The 20,637-nt window shown below is 43.0% G+C and overlaps 1 protein-coding gene across 1 annotated transcript in view; it reads right to left on the bottom strand.

Moving 5' to 3' along the window:
• Positions 1–2,038: 2,038 nt before the first annotated feature.
• csrnp3 (cysteine-serine-rich nuclear protein 3) overlaps positions 2,039–20,637 on the bottom strand; it is a 30,191-nt gene continuing 11,592 nt past the window's right edge. The window contains exons 3-6 of the mRNA XM_007889860.2: positions 9,998–10,169; positions 4,985–5,244; positions 4,292–4,588; positions 2,039–3,776 (exon numbers count right to left, since the gene is read on the bottom strand). Coding sequence (XP_007888051.1) covers positions 2,679–3,776; positions 4,292–4,588; positions 4,985–5,244; positions 9,998–10,145 — 1,803 coding nt within the window. The 5' untranslated portion in view covers positions 10,146–10,169 and the 3' untranslated portion in view covers positions 2,039–2,678. The remainder of the gene's footprint in view (positions 3,777–4,291; positions 4,589–4,984; positions 5,245–9,997; positions 10,170–20,637) is intronic.

Raw genomic sequence — 20,637 nt, 5'->3', positions numbered from 1 at the left:
AAGAAAGATTGAAGTGAAAGGAAATAGTACTCATGAATTTTACCTTCTCAATGCAGGACTTTAAACATGTGTCAAAATAAAATTTTAGCTATATTTTTGGCAGCTTTTTTTTTTGACTGACCGTAACTAGTTACAAGTCTTAATTCCAGCAAGTGACCATCTTGAGGTTGAGACAAACAGCTGATCACAGACTGAGTGGCTACGCTGCAGATTACGGAGGTAGTGGTGTGGTACTGTGTGTATGGTTGAAGGTTAGCTGCTAAGGCTTTTTTTTTCCCCCCACACTGCTACACAAAGACTCCGCGATGAATGGAATGAATTTCATCTAAAAGGGGATGGTGATGATTTTACATTTTGACACAACTCAGAACAAAGTTCAAGTAGATCAGTACAAACCTGGGTAAGGGAAGCCTGCCTCTGAATTCGGTGTCAGTGTGCCTGAGATGATGTGGATGCTGCCTGTGATGATGTATGAAATGTCAGGTGCAGAATTATTTTTTTATTAATGGTAAAAGCGCACTTGTGCTTTCTGAGTATTTCAGTTTGATAAATCCAAACTCAAGTCGAAGCACTTTGTGAACTGAATGCATTAAAATTAAGGGTCCAGTTAATAATAATAATAATAACAATAGCAATCCTTGCATTTGATACAGCGCCTTATCACGTCTTCGGGACGTCTCAAAGCGCTTCACGGGATACACTGTAAAGTGAATGTAGAGTAAGAAGCTACATGTGAGCTGAACATGCCCCAGCCTTCAGACCCCCACCTCCCCATCGCCAAACATATTATTGTATCTATTCCTTTGCTGTCTTTATTAATACAAAGGTTCAGACAAACCAGCCCCTCCATCTGCAGTTTGATTACCTGTGCTCTCATCCAACTTTGAGCTGTTGCGACTTTGACAATGTGCACTTATAAAGATATTTTTTCTGTCCAAGGGGAATTTGTAAATATTTCCCTTTATAGAGACATTGTCAAAACCACATCACTTTAGAAATGGCACCTGAGCAATGGCTTATTTACAGCATTACCCCTTGTGGGAATGTATCAATCAAAATGGACCGTTTCCTCCCGGAATGCTTTATGAAATGGCACCAATCAATGACTTATTGTAAGTTATAAGAACTTTTTTTTTCTTGATCTTACCAAAGCTAATCATCTCTGAGATCACATGATTGAAAACGTCTTGTAGTGTCAGAAAATATTGGCAATGCTTCACCCTCAGTGAGAAATTGAGCTATAAAGTAAAAGTTAATACTACTCTGAAGTGAGACAGCGGTTGACTTAATAAGCGTTTGCAAAATAAAATCAAGGTCTTAAAAGGTGTCATCTTAACCAACATTTATAGATGTCTTTCTGAGTTTTTTTGTAAAATTCAAAAATTCTTTTGAGCCCAGAATCCTTCGCATTTATCAAATGGCAAAGATAGAGCTTAGCAAAAAAACGGGACATTTTATTTCTAAGCAAAAGGCATCACTTTAATCTGCTTGCTGGAAGAAATGTAGTCCTGCTGCTCTTGTCAATGGTGGGAACAGGAGTGGAGCTGAAACATTTGGAGTCTGTAGTACTTATTGTCCACAATGTGATCAGATCGGGATTGGCAATGGAGCACTGAAGCTGGAAACAATTGGCACATCCTGTAAGATCCGAACCATAACCTCAAGTCTGGATAATAATAATCCTTACATTTGATATAGCGCCTCATCACATCGTCGAGACATCTGAAAGCGCTTCACAGAATATACTGTAAAGTGTAGTGACTCATTAAGCTGTGGGATGTGGCCACAATGAGCTTCGCATTCCCTCGGGTGTCTGGGCAGCGTTGATATTGCACATTGCTGCCTGAAAGTTGACCGTAAAAGAATGGTTCCATGATAAAAGTTGCCCACTTCCATCGTGAACAAAATAGAACCTTAACTCAGAATGAAATCTATATCCTAGCAAACCAAAGCCTTTTGTTGCTGACTATGGTGTTTCAGTCTCCTCTCGTGTGTGTGTGTGTGTGTGTGTGTGCACTGCCATCAGATGTGCTTCCCATTTTTAATTCAATAGGAATATTTAATTTATACTTTACATAATTCCGCACTCGCTGGCATAAATAAATTCACAGATGAAACGATAGATCTGTTCACAATTTTCACATGTACATTAAGAAGCTCCATCCGCAGGTGTTTGTGGCAAACCCAAGACCTTATTTGAGTTCTGTATGCAGTGTAAGTGCCTGTGGTATAAATCTTCACATCCTCCGACGATTAATGCTCGACTGTTAAAACGCTTCTGAAAGTCCCGTGATTGATTGAGACACTGGGATGTCTGGTACCAGAACACATCAGGTCCATTGCAGCATCTCATTGCTGTGGATAAAGAATTCGTATCAAGTCTCGCTTCCAATCCAACCGCTCTCTTTGCAGTCTTTTTTAAAAAGCATCGAAAGCGAATGGTGTAAATAAACCACGATTATTAAGTGTGTTTTTTTTTTGTTTGTTTTTCTTTTCCCTAAATATTCTTTGTGGACTTTTTTTTTTTTTTCTCGTTTTTTTTTAAAAAAAAGCAATACATAGATTGAACCATTTAAATTATGTATCCTTCCTATTCTGACTAACGGCGGAGGGAGGGTTGAGGAGGAAGGAGAGAGAGAGAGAGAAAGAAAAAGATGGAGAGAGAAATGAGCGGACTTTCAAACAGACACCGTTTCCACCACTGACGTTTTGATCGTCTCTTCGAGCAGTGCCTTGGCCTCAGGGAGGACAATGCTGTTCTCCAGTGCCTGACCGGGTGCATAAAGATCACTGTTTGGAGCAGTAACAAAGCTGTCTTGAGGGTGGCCGCTTAAATAGCTCGGCAGCTGTGCTGGCGAGCGGCTGGGCTGTGGCTGCTGGGGGTACAGCCCGTTACACTGAGCACCGTGCCCGTGTCCTGACGGGCAGCAGACGATGACGGAGGGGCTGCCACCAAAGCCCACCCCCCCCAGCTGCTGGGCGTCCTCCCCGCACTGCCCGGCGGCAGAGCCGAAAGGCACCAGCGAAAGCGATCCGTGCCCCTGACTCCTCTTCCCCGCGAGGCTGGACGACGTTAAAGCGGCTTCTGCGCAAAAAGGTTCCTTGCCCGGGTGGGCCGTGGTAGGGGGAGGGGCGGAGGTGGTGGTCAGGGCTGTGCCAGCGCTGCCCTCGACCTGATAACATAACGCCGAGGGGTAATCGGGGGAATCTTCCGGGCTGTCGTGCCGGGCAGAGGTCCCATCGGCGAAGCACAGCACGGACGAGAGAGGAATGGCTTCGGACTGCGTCCCGTCCGGGGCAGCTAACACCTCGCTGAAGCTCTCGGCTTTGCTGTCTGTCTCTTCGTCTGACTCACTGGCCGCCAGGCTGTGCAGACTGGAGTCTGTGATCCCACTGCACAAACTGCTGCCGTCGTCCTCCTCCTCCTCTTCCTCCTCCTCCTCCTCTTCGTCTTCCACCTGCCAGTCCAGCTCCTCCGCAGACTGAAGGTGCATGACCGCGGTTTCGGGTTCGTTCTCGATGTCGAAGCTGTCCGGCAGGGAGTACTCCTGGGCAGGCTGGCTCTGGCTCTGGATCAGGTGGCTGGTGTGAGCGCTCAGCTCACCCGCAAACCCGTTCTCCATCCCCACCACCTGCTGCTGGCTCTTCTCCAACTCCAGCTTCATAATCGTGTGCAAGAAGTGTGTCCGTACCCTGATGGGGTTAAACTCTATCCTCCCGGCAGTGTTACTGCAGCCTTCCTTTGTACATCCACACGGAAACGACATCCGGTCAACCTGGCCAGAAAGACCCAAATGTTGTTATCAGAATAATAATAATCCTGACCTTTGACACAGCGCCTCATCACGTCTTCGAGATGTCTCAAAGTGCTTCACAGGATACACTGTCAAGTGAACTGACCATGTGTTTTGTGGGTGAAGCGCAGCAGCCAGCTGTGCTGAGCAGCGTCCCCGCACACAGTCGTGGATTGAGTGACCAAATTATTATTATAATTTTTTTTTTGACGGGATTATTACCCCTGGAAAAGCGATCCGCAGTCAATTATTATACAAACACTGCGTTCCGTGTTACATACTATGCAATAGATAAAATGATAATCCTCACATTTGATATAGCGCTTTCACGTCGGGATTGCGTCACAGGATAGACTGCATTTTGTTGGCATATTTGGCAGTCAATTTATATTCAGCAATATACCACCAACAGCCAGGAAGTGAAATGTAATAGTATATTTGCAACCAAATAATGTCATCTCAGATAATCAACGGTAATAACTCCAGCAATATCTCACCTGACATTTAATGCCCGCCTGACTACAGGCACACAGCTCAGGGTCACAGTATATTCGACAGTCACACCCGCAATCCTCTCTCGATACTCTGATGGCCCGCAGTTCATGTTTCTCTTCCCCGTCGATCTTTTTAACCCCCGAAGCTCGTAATAACGCCCTTCGCTTTTTGGTTGGCAGCGGTTGTAAGAAGAAATAGTCATCAACCTCTGTGTTGTCCAGGTCAATATCATCGTCGGAAATGTCATCGAGAGTCAGCGTGTTCGCTTCCTCAGACTCCACCGTACCGTTTTTTGTCAGCTGCCAAAGAGGAGGGGAAAAAACACACCATTAACATTTGTCGTAGAAAGTTGCAGGCAATCTGTCTTCGTTGCTGTGTATCTCTGAATATTTGATGGTGAATTGGCTTTGATTTGGGCAGAGATTCACTGGCACATGTGCAGGACAGTATAAAGCTTTGCCAGCGAGGATGTTGTTTCTGGATTTGCACTCTATTTCATATATTCATTTTTTTTGGAAGAAAAGCCCTTCCCCTTAATCGACTAACAACAGGGTTCCTACTTACTGCTATGTAAATAAGAGATGGGTGTGATGTGCGTGTGGGGGGAGTCAGGAAACTTGCCTAAGGTTTGCCCTGCCCAGCCGGGAATCGAACCCTGGTCCTCAAAAAAAAACCACGAATGAATTTTATTTTACCTTCAGCTTGAGGGAGCTGAGCTTTTCCTCCTTCAGGTGCTCTTTCAGCATCTCTTGGTGGAGTTTCTCTTGTTCCAGAGCGAATTCCCCCAGTGTGTACTGCCGCACACAGCTGTGCCTGTTAGCCATACCCAACGTGCTGCCCCCCTGGCTAGGGACACTGGTGAACCCTTGGCGCCGTGTGAAATAATACACCGTCACGTAGTCAAAGCGTACATTTTTTGTCCTCATCCGCTTCTCTCTCTTGAGGATCGACGATGCTGTAAGAGCCAAACCCAAACCACAACCGAAGCCGTCAATGATTTGCTGGTACCGAATTTTTTTTTTTATCGTCCACGTTCTTACTCTTGTCCCAGAAGAAGACAAAACGGGACACAATTCCATGCACACGGATTTGACATTGAGAACTTTAGGAAAGGAGCTGATTGGAAAGTATATCGTCATCAGTCTATCGATTCTTTCAAATTTAGTACCAATTGCAGTCTTAACTTTAATAAAACGCTGATGAGAACAATAATAATAATCCTTGCATTTGATACAGAGCCTTACCACGTCTTGCAGACGCCTCAAAGCGCTTCACAGAATATACAGTAAAAGTGAATTGACTGCTGTATATTTTGTGGGCAAAACTTGCCTACGGTTTCGTATTGTGGGATGAGAATTTATGCCACAGTTTCTGGGTAAAATGTTATTCAGAGTGGTGAAATATGCTGACTATCACCCTCCAGTGGACAAGTTATTCAATGCGTTTTCCATCCGGCTAAAGAGACGCAGACTTAAAACTGCACTGTGCGATGATTGGCTTTAAAGACGAGCCAACACTGTTTCGCTGAGACAGTCAATAGATCCAGGTTTTTCTGTGAATTGAAAAGGTTTCTCATGAGATAATCATCCATTTGTTATAAACAATTGATTTTAAAGCAAAAAAAAAAAAACCTGCCTACATTTACCTCGTAGACTTCTGGACGATAACAGTTCATGTTCCAGAGATGTTTTACTTAGGAGGCTAAAAGGTCTGAGAGCTTTACTATAATAATAATAATAATCCTTGCATTTGATATAGCCCTTATCATGTCTTTGAGGCGTCTCAAAGCGCTTCACAGGACATACTGTAAAGTGAATTGTGATTTCATTACCATTTAATATTGACATCTTCATTGAATAGCATGATGCATTATTTTATTCGATTGGTGGATCGCTATTCCGGGGATACTAATCCCTTCAGAAAAATTATTTTTACTCTTCAACCTATCGCAATATGAGGAGAATGAGGAGAGGCAATATAAGCTGATGGTACAATCTTAAAGGGGGTGAAGGAACAGAGAGACCTGGGGGTCATATAGTAAACCTTTGAAGGTGGCCGGACAGGCAGATAAAGCTGTTAAAAAAGCACATGGGATACGAGGCTTTATAGGGCAAAGAATACACAAGTCAGGAAGTTATGATGAACCTTTATATAAAACACTGGTGAGGCCTCAGCGAGAGACTGGGTTCAGTTCTGGGCCCCACACTTTGGGAAGGATGTCAAGGCACTGGAGAGGGAGCAAAGGAGATTGACCAGAATGGTACCAGGAATGAGGGGCTTCAGTTATCAGGAGAGGTAGAGAAACTGGGATTATTCTCCTTGGAGCAGAGAAGGTTAAGAGGAGACTTAATAGAATTTTTCAAAATTATGAAGGGATTCGATTAGGGTGAACAAGGAGAAACTATTCCCACTGGCGGGTGGGTCGGTAACCCGAGGACAGCGATTTAAAATAGTTGTTAAAAGAAACAGAGGGGAGGTGAGGAGAACTTTTTTTGCACAGCGAGTTGTTGGGATCTGGAATGCATTGCCTAAAGGCTGGTGGAAACCGATTCAATAACAACTTTTAAGAGAGAAGTAGATAATTATTTGGGGAGGACAAGTTTGCAGAGCTATGGGAAGAGCGTGGGGGAGTGGGATTCAATTGGATAGCTCTTTTCAAAGAGCCGACACAGACACAATAGGCCGAATGGCCTCCTTTTGTGTATAATTCTATGAATATGAATTCAAAGTAATCAAAGTGGTTGTGATAAATGCACAAGTTTTATTTTGTTTTCAGGAATATGGGTAAAATTCTCTTTCGGGGATTATTTTTTCTCTGCTTTCCCCCCGGTGGTCTTGTATTGTGCATCAACTGGGGCTGGAAGACCTGCTCCCAGGCCACTGCTACCACTACTTACAAACGGCTGTTAAGAGAAGTACAAGACTGGCCAGAGGCCCAGGTCTCTCTTTCTCTCCTGAGGGGAAGCATCTGGCCTGCTACTCAGCACCTCTCTCCTCAGCGTCATTAGAACGGATGTGTTATGTAGGATGGTGGACATGTTTATTAGGCTTAATATGCCCTAGTGTTGTAAATTGGAGCTCCACGTTAATACCAAAGAGTTCAAATTGCGTCTAATCTTTCCATTTGATTTGGCGCCTTATGTCGCCAAGACTCCTCAAAATGCTTCACAGGATACACTGCAAAGTAGGGTGATCCAACCTTTTGGCTGCCGAGGGCCAGAATCCCTATTTGAAAAGGAGCTGCATATGCAATAGTTTGAGTTTCGTTTCCAGAAACACAACAACATTTACGTTAGAGCAAACTACTCATACCTAGACCCTGGCTTAACTTGTCACTGCTAGTGAAGTCATCAGTCTGTCAATGTCCCGGCTGCATTTATTGATGTATTTTTATATATTATATATTATATTATATTGATGCCTAACTCGCCTTATCTGATAACTCATCACTGAGCCTTTATCCCTTGGAGCCACAGGTTATCAGTTTATTGTATTAATATCATATCACACCAGACAAAATACCAAAAAATGCCTATATAATTTGTGCTATAATCCTTGTAAAATATACAAGGTGCCAAAAACACTGTACCATATTCAATTCATTGGAATTTATGGCCTAACTTATTCAGTGAATAAGAATGAACGCCACAAGGGTATAGAAAATGGTTTAGGATTTTCAATTTCACAGAAAAATTCACTTAAGTAGAATTGACTTCACAACTAGATTATTATATTCCCAGTAACAACTGCCACAGAAATATAACAAGTTCTAAACATCTGGAATAAATCAAGCATTTACCCTGCCTTCATTCAGTGTGTGCTTTTATATGGATCGAGTTCCTGCAGTGAAGGGAGTGTTGTATAGTACGTAGATTTGTAGAGCACTGGGGTGTTCAGCTCAACAGGGCCAGTCATGCATCAATAAAAAAAAACTGCTCTATTTTCCAAATGTGTTTTTGACCATTTTAAAATAAACAGAGGAAAGGGTTCGGTTGATATTGAGCAGGATACAAGCATTCCTATGAAAATCCAGATATGAGGAACGCTGGCACATACCCTAAACATAATGCGAAAGCAACAACAACATGCATTTATATAGCGCCCTTCAAGCCGGGTAGTGTCTCGAAGTAAAGAACACAGAAGGGCCACATTCTTCACGGTAAAGGTACCAGGAAAACTTTCTTCAAATATGTTCACCAACGTATGACACAAAAAAGTAACCAGCATCCAACCTGGCACGTATGTTATGTGTCCCTTAAATACGATGACAATGCAAGACAAAACATTTGCCATCATTTTTTCACGAAGACTCTCAATATTAAAGACTATTATGCAGGAAGCAATTGACCTATACTTCAATGATGTTTTGAATGACAAATCTCTTAATGTTAGGAGAAACAAGACTAGCACAGCTCAGCACCATGGCGGGGGATTGATTGATGCTGTGTTAAGTCAATAGAGGGCTTCCACTCACTCAGCTGATGTCAGACATGGATTCTTTGCCGGCTCAGGGAATCAGTATTGTGCTGATCTGGGATGCTCCGCTGCGTGAGGGACGCTATATATGTGCATGTTGTTGTTGCTGTTGGTCTCTGAGTGCTAATTCCAGCTGTCAGCCACTGAATCATTGTACTAATAGCTCATATTTTCCCAGAAATACATTTGCATTCGTAACGAGCGCTGAAATCTTTATTAGACTGTCCTTCCTCTACGAGAGTTTTCATTGTTCATTTGCTGTGATTATCAAATCGCTCTCACTACACTCAAAACGCTTGCGTCTCCATCGTCTCTTGTTATAGTCCATTGTGACTAACACACACCGTCAGCCACTCTAGGAAATAGTTCACAACCTTTTTACATTGGGAAAACTGTTTATGAATCAACCCAAGTTTAACAGTAGATCTGATCTTGCAAGAACCAGGAGAAACATAAATATATTTCTTACTCAAAACCTCAAGTTTGCATGCTTTGAATAGCTTTCTATCAAGATCTGAACTTTTCAACTACATCTGAGTAGTTGATTTGATAACTAGGCCTTGTGTTGTAAAGTATTTGTACTTCACATATATGTTTGTGTAAATATATATTTCTATATTTATAACTTGATCTTAGAGTGGGCGGGTGAAGATTTCTCTCTGCATTCAACACAAATATTTACTGTTCCGCAAAACACTTGCTGCTTTGAATAGTGTGAATACAAAATTGGTTAACGTTTATTAGTTATTTCTCTGGCCAAAAATATTCAAACAAGATTCCCGTGACGATAATAAACTAACCACAAATAATACGTTTCCAAAATTTTTGTCCAATGCAAATAGTTTAGCAGATCTCATAATTCTTGATCCTGGAAAAATAAGCCCATCTAGAGTTTGGTATTATGATTCCTGACTTGCGCACATAGTTTAAAGTGAATTTAGGCAGAAGCTGATTATATAAAGATATAACATTCCAACATGGGCTGATAATGGATGTAAAACTAGGATAAGGTCTGTGATTTTTTTCAAGCAAACTGTGCAATGTTTCTCCTCCGTCCCAAACACTTCACAATTCTATTTATTTTCAACACACCTTCTGACATTTACATCTTTGGGACTCGTTGTAATACAGACAGGATGTGGGAAGTGAACAAGGGTGGGTGTGGGGGAAGAGTGCGACCTAGGCTTACATGTAAACACAGCACACAACACATCACACAATACGATACTTACGGGTAAAGGGACTAGACGTGGAGGGGTTGACACTGTCTCCACTCTCCGCACTTTCACTGCTGGACATTTCATTATCCGACTCCCTGACTGAGGAGCAAGGTGATGCTCCTTCAACATCTTCGAATTTTCTCTTCAGAATCCCACTCATGGTGACGTATCAAACGATTAATAGCTGTAATCGGAACAAGTGAAATTGTCAGTTTGATATTGAACCCACAAACTGAAGACCAATATCAAAAATAAACTTCACAAACAGTTGAATATGACTCACGCCTGAGATGTTTCGCCACAAAATACACAGTCGCTACACTGTACAGTATATTCTTTGAAGCGCTTTGAGACGTCTCAAAGATATGATAAGGCGCTATGTCAAATGCAAGGATTATTATTTGTTGGATATAGTGTAAGGGCGATTTCAGATGGTGTACCAAAATATTGCAACTACACCCATGTAAAGGCAACAGCTGAACCCAGTGATCCACAAAGCATAAAGTTACTACTTTGCATTTATTTTCTTCACTATTGAGCTTCTGTGCACTGAAGCTGGAGCTCAGCGATGCTCAATGTGCCCTCTAGACATTGCCCTTTGCCATTCATTCTTGAAGTCAACGTCCATGATTAGCAAGAAATGGGTCAAGGTGCAGAGGGCAATGGTGTGAGTCTACAACCTGCACACCAGCGTTTCCAATTCCGACTGCACAAAGTCAAACCTCTTAAACGTTGAATGGTACACAGTTATGCCTCTGGATTTCAAAGGAACACATGCAGATCTCAGGCTCTCAGCATTAACTGTTTATTCACCGTTTGTAACTGCTGAGTCTTTCTTCTATGAGTGCAGGCTGGAAGGAATTGTTTGATCTGATGATAATAATAATAATAATCCTTGCATTTGTTACAGTGCCTTATCACGTCTTCGAGACGTCTCAAAGCGCTTCACAGAATATACTGTAAAGTGAATTGACTGTATGTTTTGTGGGCGAAACGCGGCAGCCAATTGCGCACAGCAGTGTCCCACAAACAGTCGTGGATTGAGTGACCAAATTATTATATTAAAAGAATCTATAAAAGAAATGGTTAATTTTTTGTGGGGGGGGGGATGATAAAACTGCTTATTTTTATTGCCACTGGAAAATGTATTTAAGACTTGACACATGTTTAAAGGGGAAGTGATTTGTGTGTTGAGCTACATCTACAAAGAGATGCGATAACAAGCAGCAAATTGGACCGGCAGTTGAGCTAATGTGGCTGCTGCCTTTTGGCTTGCTATTGCTGAGCCACTTTTCCTGACCTTGTACATATTGTTTACTAAGCAACTAAGTTACGCCAGATGTGAGGAAAGATGGTAAATGTGCTGAGCGGGTAAATTACAGAAACAACCCCGAATTTATTTAACTCTTTATTTGCAACTGCATATTTAATACTCCTTGCATTTGACATAATAATAATAACAATAATAGTAATAGTCTTCGACATAAGGCGTTATATCAATTACCTGAATGAATGCACACTTTCCACTGGGAGGGTGTGCATTCATTTAGCTCAGACCTGTCCTGTACACTAAGCTCCTAATGTGGTGATTAAAAATCCAGATAAACTGGCTCCTGTTCACAGCAGGACAGGGTCATCGCCACTGAACCCAAAGAGCCATTATTGGAGAGTAACAACAATGAGGGTGGGATTGTCAGAGAAAGACGGGCTGTGACCTGCACCTTCCACATCCCGGCCAATGAATAAAGACAGGGACACGATCAGCTGCCACAGGCCACTTAAATATTAACATGACTATAGTAATCTTGTTGTTGTTATGACGCATACTCACAACAACAACAAAATTACACGTGTACAGCGCCTTTCACATTGGGAGGACATCCCAAGGCGCTGGACAATCAATGTTTCGGACCCGAGCTGGGAGTCAGGGAAGAGGAGGGTGGAGGCCAGAGGGAGGAAGGAGGGTGACCGAAGGACTGGTCGATGAGTAAGGACTTGAGGTGGGTCTTGAAGGAGGCGAGGGAGGAGGCGAGATGGAGGGACTCAGGATGCAGTTCCAGAGGATGGGGGCAGAGTGGCTGAAGGCCCACCCGCCAATGTTGGGGCAGGCGAGGTACAAGGTGTGTACACAAACTCATAACAGATCTTAGGTGTGAAACCTTAGGCAAGTTTCCTTACTCCACACGTCCCTAGCAGTAAGTAGGAACCCGGTAGTTCGTCAACTGGTGCATCACTTTTCCAGGGCTAATAATCCCTTCAAAAAAATAATAATGTGGTTGCTCAATCCACGACTATTTGTGGGAAACTGCTGTGGGCAATTGGCTGCCGTGTTTGGCCCACAAAATGCACACGCCTCGAAGACGTGATAAGGTGCTATATCAAACACAAGAATTATTATTATTATTAAATGTACAAAGTAGCTTTTTAAATCATTTTAAGGTCAATTATAGTGTTTGAGGTACAACACTGATGTCGTGAAATGGGCTTTCAAACGGAATTCCGTTTCAACAGTTATTTTTCCAAGGCAGACGGTGATCAGTTAAACTGTTATTGAAGTCACCAACTTTGTGCATTCAAAGGTAGAGAGATTGTCACTGCAACTGATGCATGAACATGCAGACAGGAGGGCGAAGGCAGAGATATTTCTTATTAAGTCTGGGAGAAATCCAGTGGGAGTTGATAATTTATTGTACACAGTCGGATAACTTGCTGGGCTCATTTTAAGAATCCGCACAGCATGTGACGACAAGGAAAATCCTGTGAAGTTGATGAAAGTCAAACATGTTTTTTTCTGCTGAGTTTTTTTTTGTAAATGACCAAATGTTTAAGGAAAGCTTAAAAAAGTGATTTTGAAAATAGTTCCATCTTTGCACTAATTATAGTATATTATTCAAATAACAATCCGGGTATCATGAAATATTAGGTTTGCTATTTGCATGTGGAAATCAGGAATTCAGAAACTCAAATTTAGAATTAAGTACCTAATACAATAAAGTTAGATTGGTAACATTAAATCCCATCACTTTCAGCAGATAATAATAATAATAGAAATAATAATAATGATACTAATCCTTGCATTTGACATAGCTCCTTATCACACATCGTCTCAGAGCGTTCCACAAAATATATGGTGAAGTGAATTGACTGTATGTTTTGTGGGCGAAATGCAGAAACCAATTGTGCACAGCAGTGTCCCACAAACAGTTGTGGATTGAGTGACCAAATTATTATTGCTATTTTCAAAAACAATTTGAAGGGATTATTACACCTGGAAAAGTGATCTACCAATCGACTAACAACCGGGTTCCTACTTACTGCTGGTAAACAGAGGCGTGTGGAGTAAGGAAACTTGCCCAACGTTTCATCCTGCCGGGAAATTAGGTCAGGTCCTCTCGCTTGCGAGACGAGTGCTCTAACCACTGAGCTACAGGGCTCCACAAACCACAAAGCCGCATATGAACAGCCACCTGAATACTGGACATTTATTTTGAAATGAAAGAAAACATGACCACACTTGCCGATGACGACACAAAAACAAACACACAAACAGATCTACGTCAGTGATCTCGAACAAAGCCTCTATGTGTGTGTGTGTGTGTGTGTGCAAATGTACTAAAAGGCTCCACTGGCTAACAACATTGTACTGTACTCGAGGATGGCAACAGCAGAATAGTTTTGAAAGCTCTGTGACCCATACAGAAGTTACCAGAGAAGTCTATAATTTGAAAGCAGGCAAGTTCAGAGAAGGATTGGATTAACCAGCAGTACTTAATTAGAACCTACTGTTACCTCATTGGGTTTGCTTTATTTCTATTTCTATTTCAATTTACGGTGCTTTATAATTTAAAACATCGGCAAGATTTTCAAAGGGACCCTTCCTCCCCACCCAACATACGCACACGGAAATATTTAGATTGGAATGGCTAAAGGTTGGCCTATATTGGTCACTCAATGCACGACTGTTTGTGGGGACGCTGCTGTGCACAATTGGCTTCCGCGTTTCGCCCACAAAATACACAGTCAATTCACTTGACAATATATTCTGTGAAGCGCTTTGAGACGTCTCGAAGATGTGAAAAGCGCTGTATCAAATGCAAGGATTATTATTATTATGTGATAAGGCGGTATGTCAATTGTAAGGATTATTATTGTATTTTGGGTTAATTCACAGTGAATTGATCAGGCTAGCCTCCGAGCCAGTGGGGGGGGGTGGGGGTGGGGGTGAGAGGTGACTGAAGAATATAACTTATATTCTAGTTTTAGGCTGGGTCTGGCTTCTTGAGTGTCTCTTGTTCCCTCCACTGCACCATCGGAGGCTGCACTTTCAGCCACTCCGCCCAGAAGCCTTGGAACGCTCTCCCCCAATCCCTCCGCCTTGCCCCCCTCCTTCCCCTCTTTTAGATCACGACTGAAGATCTTCCTCTTTGACCGTGCTGACGGTCCCCTGTGCCCTTTGACTGCCTGGTTCCCTGACCTGTCAAAACAAATGAAGGCGGTTTAATTTGCACATGGTATTGGGTGAGATCTGCTAATGTAAGGAGGAAGTATTCCTGGGGAGGTAATGGCAGGATACATTTCAGCCAGAGTAGAGTACCTGAGTCACCAGGGAGTCTGAGGAGATGCTCGACTGAGCGGTACTGAATTTCATTAGCTCCCCCTAGAAAAAAAAAGCCTGCACTGCACTCTTCATACAGAACAAAAGGGGAATCGCTTTTGTCCCCCCAGAAACCAAATACTGTATTTCCTCATTTACAATTCACTGACAGAAAATCAAAACACTGCAAGCAAACCTCTATAGCAGCCAAAAATACCCGGGTTTCCATGGAGACTAACTCAACAGTTTCTGTGCACTAGACACCGCTAGGATTAGGAAACTGCCAAAATATAATGAATGCAGCCAGTATCTGCAGCGTGACTCTCTGCTCTCTCTCTCTGCTCTTGTCTAGATCATTTTTTGCCTTGAAAATATTGTACTTGCTTACGATATTTTGGATTAAAGGTGGTAAAATTCATGACCTTGATGGATGGCTTTGTACAGAACGTACAGTACAATCTGTTATAGGTGGAGCAGAGAATAAATGTTCGCATTGGGTGAACGACAATCAATACACAGCTTTGGTTAGTCTTGAGACGTTTCACCATTTGATTCTCTGGTCTACATTCCCGACAGGTTTCGGTACATTACAGACAGGGCAATGAGGTAAAACTAAACCTGAGCTGCTCAAACCAGACAAACCCACTCGTGAGTGCATTATTGTGATCGGCTTAGGCGCATAGGAACAGGAGGAGGCTATTTAGGCCCTCGAGCCTGTTCTACCATTCGATTAGATCACAGCTGATGTGTACCTGAAGTCCAATTACCGGCCCTTGCCCAGTATAATAATAATAATAATAATCCTTGCATTTGATATAGCTCTTTTCACGTCGGGAGGACGTCCCAAAGCGCTTCACAGAACGCACTGTAAAGTGAATTGACTGTATATTTGTGGGCGAACGCGGCAGCCAATTGCGCACAGCAATGTCCCACAAACAGTCATATATATGGATTGAAAATGACCAATTTATTATTGTTTTGGGTTTTGGAGGGATTATTATTAGGCTCTGTGTGGAGTAAGGAAACTTGCCCAAGGTTTCGCCGCCTGGAATTGAACTCAGGTCTCTCACTTGCAAAGCGAGTGCTCTAACCACTGAGCTACAGTATCCCTTGACTTAACAGACATCCATCCTCCTCAGTCTTGAAGATGTGAATGGATCCAGTAACCAACACCTTTTGGGGGAGAGAGTTCCAGATTTCCACTACCCTTTTGTGTGAAAAACTGCCTCCTGATTTCACTCCTAAATGGCCTAGGTCTAATTTTAAGATCGTGCCCCCCTTGTTCTGGATTCCCCCCACCATACAGTCCCTCGCCGTGATTATTTTGGATGGTGGGAACATTGCTATTCATTCCAGAATTCTTTAATTGCACAAAGAAGCATCTTTGAGCTGAACATCTATCGCAGTCCCAGTGCTGGAGAAACCTGTTAGTCGAATAAGATTACAATCGGGGGGGGGGGGGGGGGGAATTGGCCAACACACAACTTCATCCCATCCAAGGAATTTCACATCAAACCGCATCACAAAAGGCAGTGGAGTTCCAAGAAACATAGCTGGAAACTGTGGACAAAGGCACACAATGTTCCAATTTACATCTGGAATGAGTTACCGACTGAAGATTGCAATGTAAAAATCGTGAAGAATGATTACCATTGTCCATCCACTTTTAGGATCATCAAGTGCTGTACTCGCCAGGGAGTATTCTTTTCAAAGCAGATAAAAACACAGACAGCAACAAATGACACTTAATGCAGCGCCTTTCACGTCAGGAGGCGCTGGACAGTCAGGGATTTGGACCCGAGCTGGGGGTTGGGATCAGGAGGGAGGGGTGGAGGGCGGGGAGGGTAGGGGGTAGGAGGGTGGCCGAAGGTGCAATCGAATAGGAGGGTCTTGAGACTTGCTTTGAAGGAGTCGCACACACAAAGTGCAGACACACACACACACACACACTAATTATGGCACAAACTGCCTTCATAAAAGCTGCAACATTAAAAATTCTATCTCTTGCAATGTTACTAATAAAATGTACTGAGCTCAAGGCTGTATAAAGTAAGCAGGTCACATTGTAGCACCAGGCATCGGAAGCACAAATAGATAAATGTTTACAGAGAGTTCAGCCACTGCATTGTGCAACACTACATAAACAAAATCCACTGTAGCAGGAAAAAAAATATTCTTTTTGTGTTTCTTGAATAAATGAGATCTAATAATAGAACAATGATAATAATCATTGCATTTAATATAGCGCCTTATCACATCGTTGAGACATCTCGATAGAAATTTCTGCTTATGAAAATTTCACCTTATCGATTTTCTGTTGTAATCACATATTTCTTGCCTTGCAAAGTGAAAAGAGTGAACAAACAGCATTTTCAAATTAAACTATTGGAAATTCCAAACAGATTATTTTGGCCACCAGAGCGATATTCCTTAATTGGTATTGTTGGTAAGTAGAATGCTTCAATATTGGTGATCTGACCACCAACGATCTGCCAATTTAAAAAAAAATATGTTTCAAGCGGAATATTATTCCTGCATTGCAGGCAGATTGAATCTGGAGCAGGCCAATTAATTAGAGTTGGAAATCTTCCCACTTGGCTCCTGCTAACCCCACAAGCCTAAGCCCTAACATGTAGAATAGGACTTTGTACCCTCTATCCCAGGCAAACAGAAACCAGACACATAAGTGGAACTCTCAGGCGTTGTCTTGAAGACTCTTAAGCAGGTAAAGCTACCTAACGTGCACTGGGACCCTATATCGATGAATCGATGCAAGCTGTTGTAAGCTTTTGGTGTAACGAGTTTCCTTCTGTGCCAGATTTCTGGTTTACCAAAGGGAGATGAATTGGATGCAAACCGGATGGCTGAAGGGGGGAGGGTGGAGGAAGGGGAGAGGGGAGGGGGGAAAGCAGGACTTCTGTCACGATACTTCTCTTGTGAAGAACCTCCAAAAGACCAAGTATTTTCATGTTTTCCGAATCTGGACCTCTCCTCCCACCAAAAGGCTGTGGATTATAGTTGGGATTGATTAAAATTTTCAAGACTGAGGTGAGTTAGGAACAAGGTATCAAGGGATAGAGGGCAGAGGCGGGTAATTGGAGTTGAGGTACAGATCCGCCATGATCTGATGGAATGGTAGAACAGGCTCAAGGGGCTGAATGTCCTCCTCCTGTGCCTATGGTTCTATGTTCACTAGACTATTCCTGAACCTTTCTTCATCTCGTTTCCTAGCCAACCCTGCCCCCTTTCTACTCCCCACCCCCCCACTATTGGCTAAAGTTTCCATTGAAGGCCAAGTGGAGGAGATCCAGTAGGAGAATCGTAGGCTAAGCTATAAAACGCATCAGAAATGTATTAAAGATAACAATCACCTAAACCAAAGGCAATCGTTGTGATCTATTTTTTNAACAAACGGATTTTTTAAAATCAGATACAGGGCATATTTTTCAGATACACTTCAGATTGTGCTATCAGCCGGCCTTATAACGGGAATATTCCTTTGCTACTCAATGTTTCGACATAAAACAAGCAAAGTCAACACTTCAGGAATCAATGAAGGATTCACTCCGTTGCCTTCAACCCCAAGACCAGCCTCTAAAGTCTTTTAAAAGTACAGGATTGTAGCGCTTTCAAAGAGAAGGGAGTTTGGTACATTCCAATGAATGTTTGCTATCTCGACAGGAGCACAGTAAGATCAGAGAGAGGCGAATTAGCAGTGATCTCACTCTGCCAGACGCTTACTGCCAACCCATGCAACACCCAGGCTTCATCAGTCCACGGCTAATGGAACAAACAGGAATATAGACAGACAGCACAAAGTACAACCAATAGCCAACTATGATGGTATTTTCCTCTGGCCTTACGCCGTCAAAACACCAGGTAAGCAACGATGTTGCTTGCTGAACTGACCATATTCAAGCTCCTGCCACTCCATCTCCCCCTTACCATGTGAAACTTACAATGTGCCGAATGATTTATATAACACCTTGTGCATACTAATTGCCTGTTGTTTATACTGTATCGTGACTGCAGAGCTGCTAAACTTCTAATCAACAATTCTTTGATAATGTAATAACAATAATAAAAATAATAATAATAATCCTTGCATTTGATACAGCACCTTATCACGTCTTCGAGACGTCTCAAAGCGCTTCACAGGGTATACTGTAAAGAGAATTGACTGTGTATTCTGTGGGTCAAATGCGGCAGCCAATTGTGCACAGCAGCATAAACATGAAGCATAAACCTTGTCCATAAACAGATGTATCCACAAATGATGCACTTAAAGCAGTCCATTTCTGTGAACAGCAGAACCTGAGTAGCCAACTGCTACGCCTCTGTCAGTGCTCCAGTACAAAGCTCTCTCGCTCTCTCTCTCTCTCTCTCTGCATTACCAACACCATGATAAACAAAAGGAATATACCTTGTGCAGCAAGGAACACACGTCCCATTCAGCAGCGCCGATGTCGCCTCAGAGATGAAACCGGTTTGCTTCCGAGCAGCGAGAGAGGAATCGTTGCACCATATGCTTCCATTGTTTAATAACAGCAGCAGCAGCAGCACACACTCTCTCTACAAAGGCTCATTAGCTTCTGCTGGCTGAATAGCTCCAGTCTGACTCGGGCTCCTTGTGCAAGCAATCACATGGGAGGAATGTCTGAAGCAGCCAGGCGGGCCAGTGATCTTACTGTCTCAGGATATTTTTTATCAGTAGGAGTTCTTCGGTAGGAAAAGAGGAATGACCACATGCCAAGCTGATCTGAGCCATCGTTGCAGCTGAATTGATGGGATTCGGCTGCTTTCAAGTGTCTTTGAACTAGAACTTAGGAATGACGATTATTCAGGCTAATGTGTAAGAGTTGAACAGGGGCGAGAGGAATCAGATTACAGCGCTGGGAGCCAAGTACATTTGTCAAGGTTTTGCCCTTATATAAATCCCGACCCTTTTTTTTTCACACACAAAATAACCTTGTTTAAAAAAAAGTAAGCGTTCCATGCTGCTACTGTTGATAAGATTATGCCTCGCTTCCCTTACAACCCGTCAGAGGTTTTGTAAAAGTATAACTTTAACAATAAGAGAGGGTTAGTACACAGGTATTTCCCTCCTGTTACCCTTCCTATGGCTCTGCTGACGCGAGTTAAAGTTGCCGGCCGAGAGGGCAGGTGGGTAATGTGCTGGTGTTTTACTCTGTAACTGACAGCTAGGAAGGGGAGGGAGGGGTGGAGCAAGCAGCCAGTGTGACAACACACTCCTCGCCTCTGCCTTCCCTTGGGCGGATCGCATTTCCAGGGGGTAATAATCCCTTGAAGAAAATAATAGTAATAATTTGATCACGACTGTTTGTGGGACGCTGCCATGTGCAATTGGCTGCCGCATTTCGCCCACAAAATATACAGTCAATTCCCTGGACAGTGTATTCTGCGAAGCGCGCAGCAGTGTCCCGTACCGTCATAGGTTGAGTGACCAAACTATTATTTTTATTTATTTTTGAAGGAATTATTGCCCCTGGAAAAGCGATCCGCCAATCGACTAACAACCGGGTTCTTACTTACTGCCAGGTAACCAGAGGTGCGTGTGCGGAGTAAGGAAACTGGCCCAACATTTTGACCTGCCCGGGAATCGAACCCGGGTCCTCTCGCTTGCGAGGCGAGTGCTCTGACCACTGAGCTACAGTACTTTCATTAAATCTAAAATGGAAATCCATCCTAACAATTTCCAGCCCCAGTTTATTTTTGATGTAAATGTGTGGCACTTTCTTCTGTAAGTCCCCCTGTCGTATGTGGCCTCTATGTTAGAAGTTTACCTCCTGCTGTCTCTCGCAGCCCTGGGGAAGGCGATCTCGTGCTAACGAGGCTGACTCAGTTGTTATAATTACCAGCATTGGATTTAGATTCCTTTTTTAATGCATCATTTGAATTTGACAGGTAGAGAACAAAAATGATGCCAGCACTCTTTCATGTATTACAGTATCCAACTAATTACTGCTACCACTGTGAGCCCAATCCATCCCCTATTGTGCAAGACCTCAAATGTGTTCCCGTTTCGAGCAGATACAGT

This window comes from Callorhinchus milii, unplaced genomic scaffold, assembly GCF_018977255.1.
Source record: "Callorhinchus milii isolate IMCB2004 unplaced genomic scaffold, IMCB_Cmil_1.0 Scaffold6, whole genome shotgun sequence".
NCBI classification, from domain to species: Eukaryota; Metazoa; Chordata; class Chondrichthyes; order Chimaeriformes; family Callorhinchidae; genus Callorhinchus; species Callorhinchus milii.
Note: the sequence above shows the minus strand (reverse complement) of the source record. Positions and strands in the feature narration are given on the sequence as shown.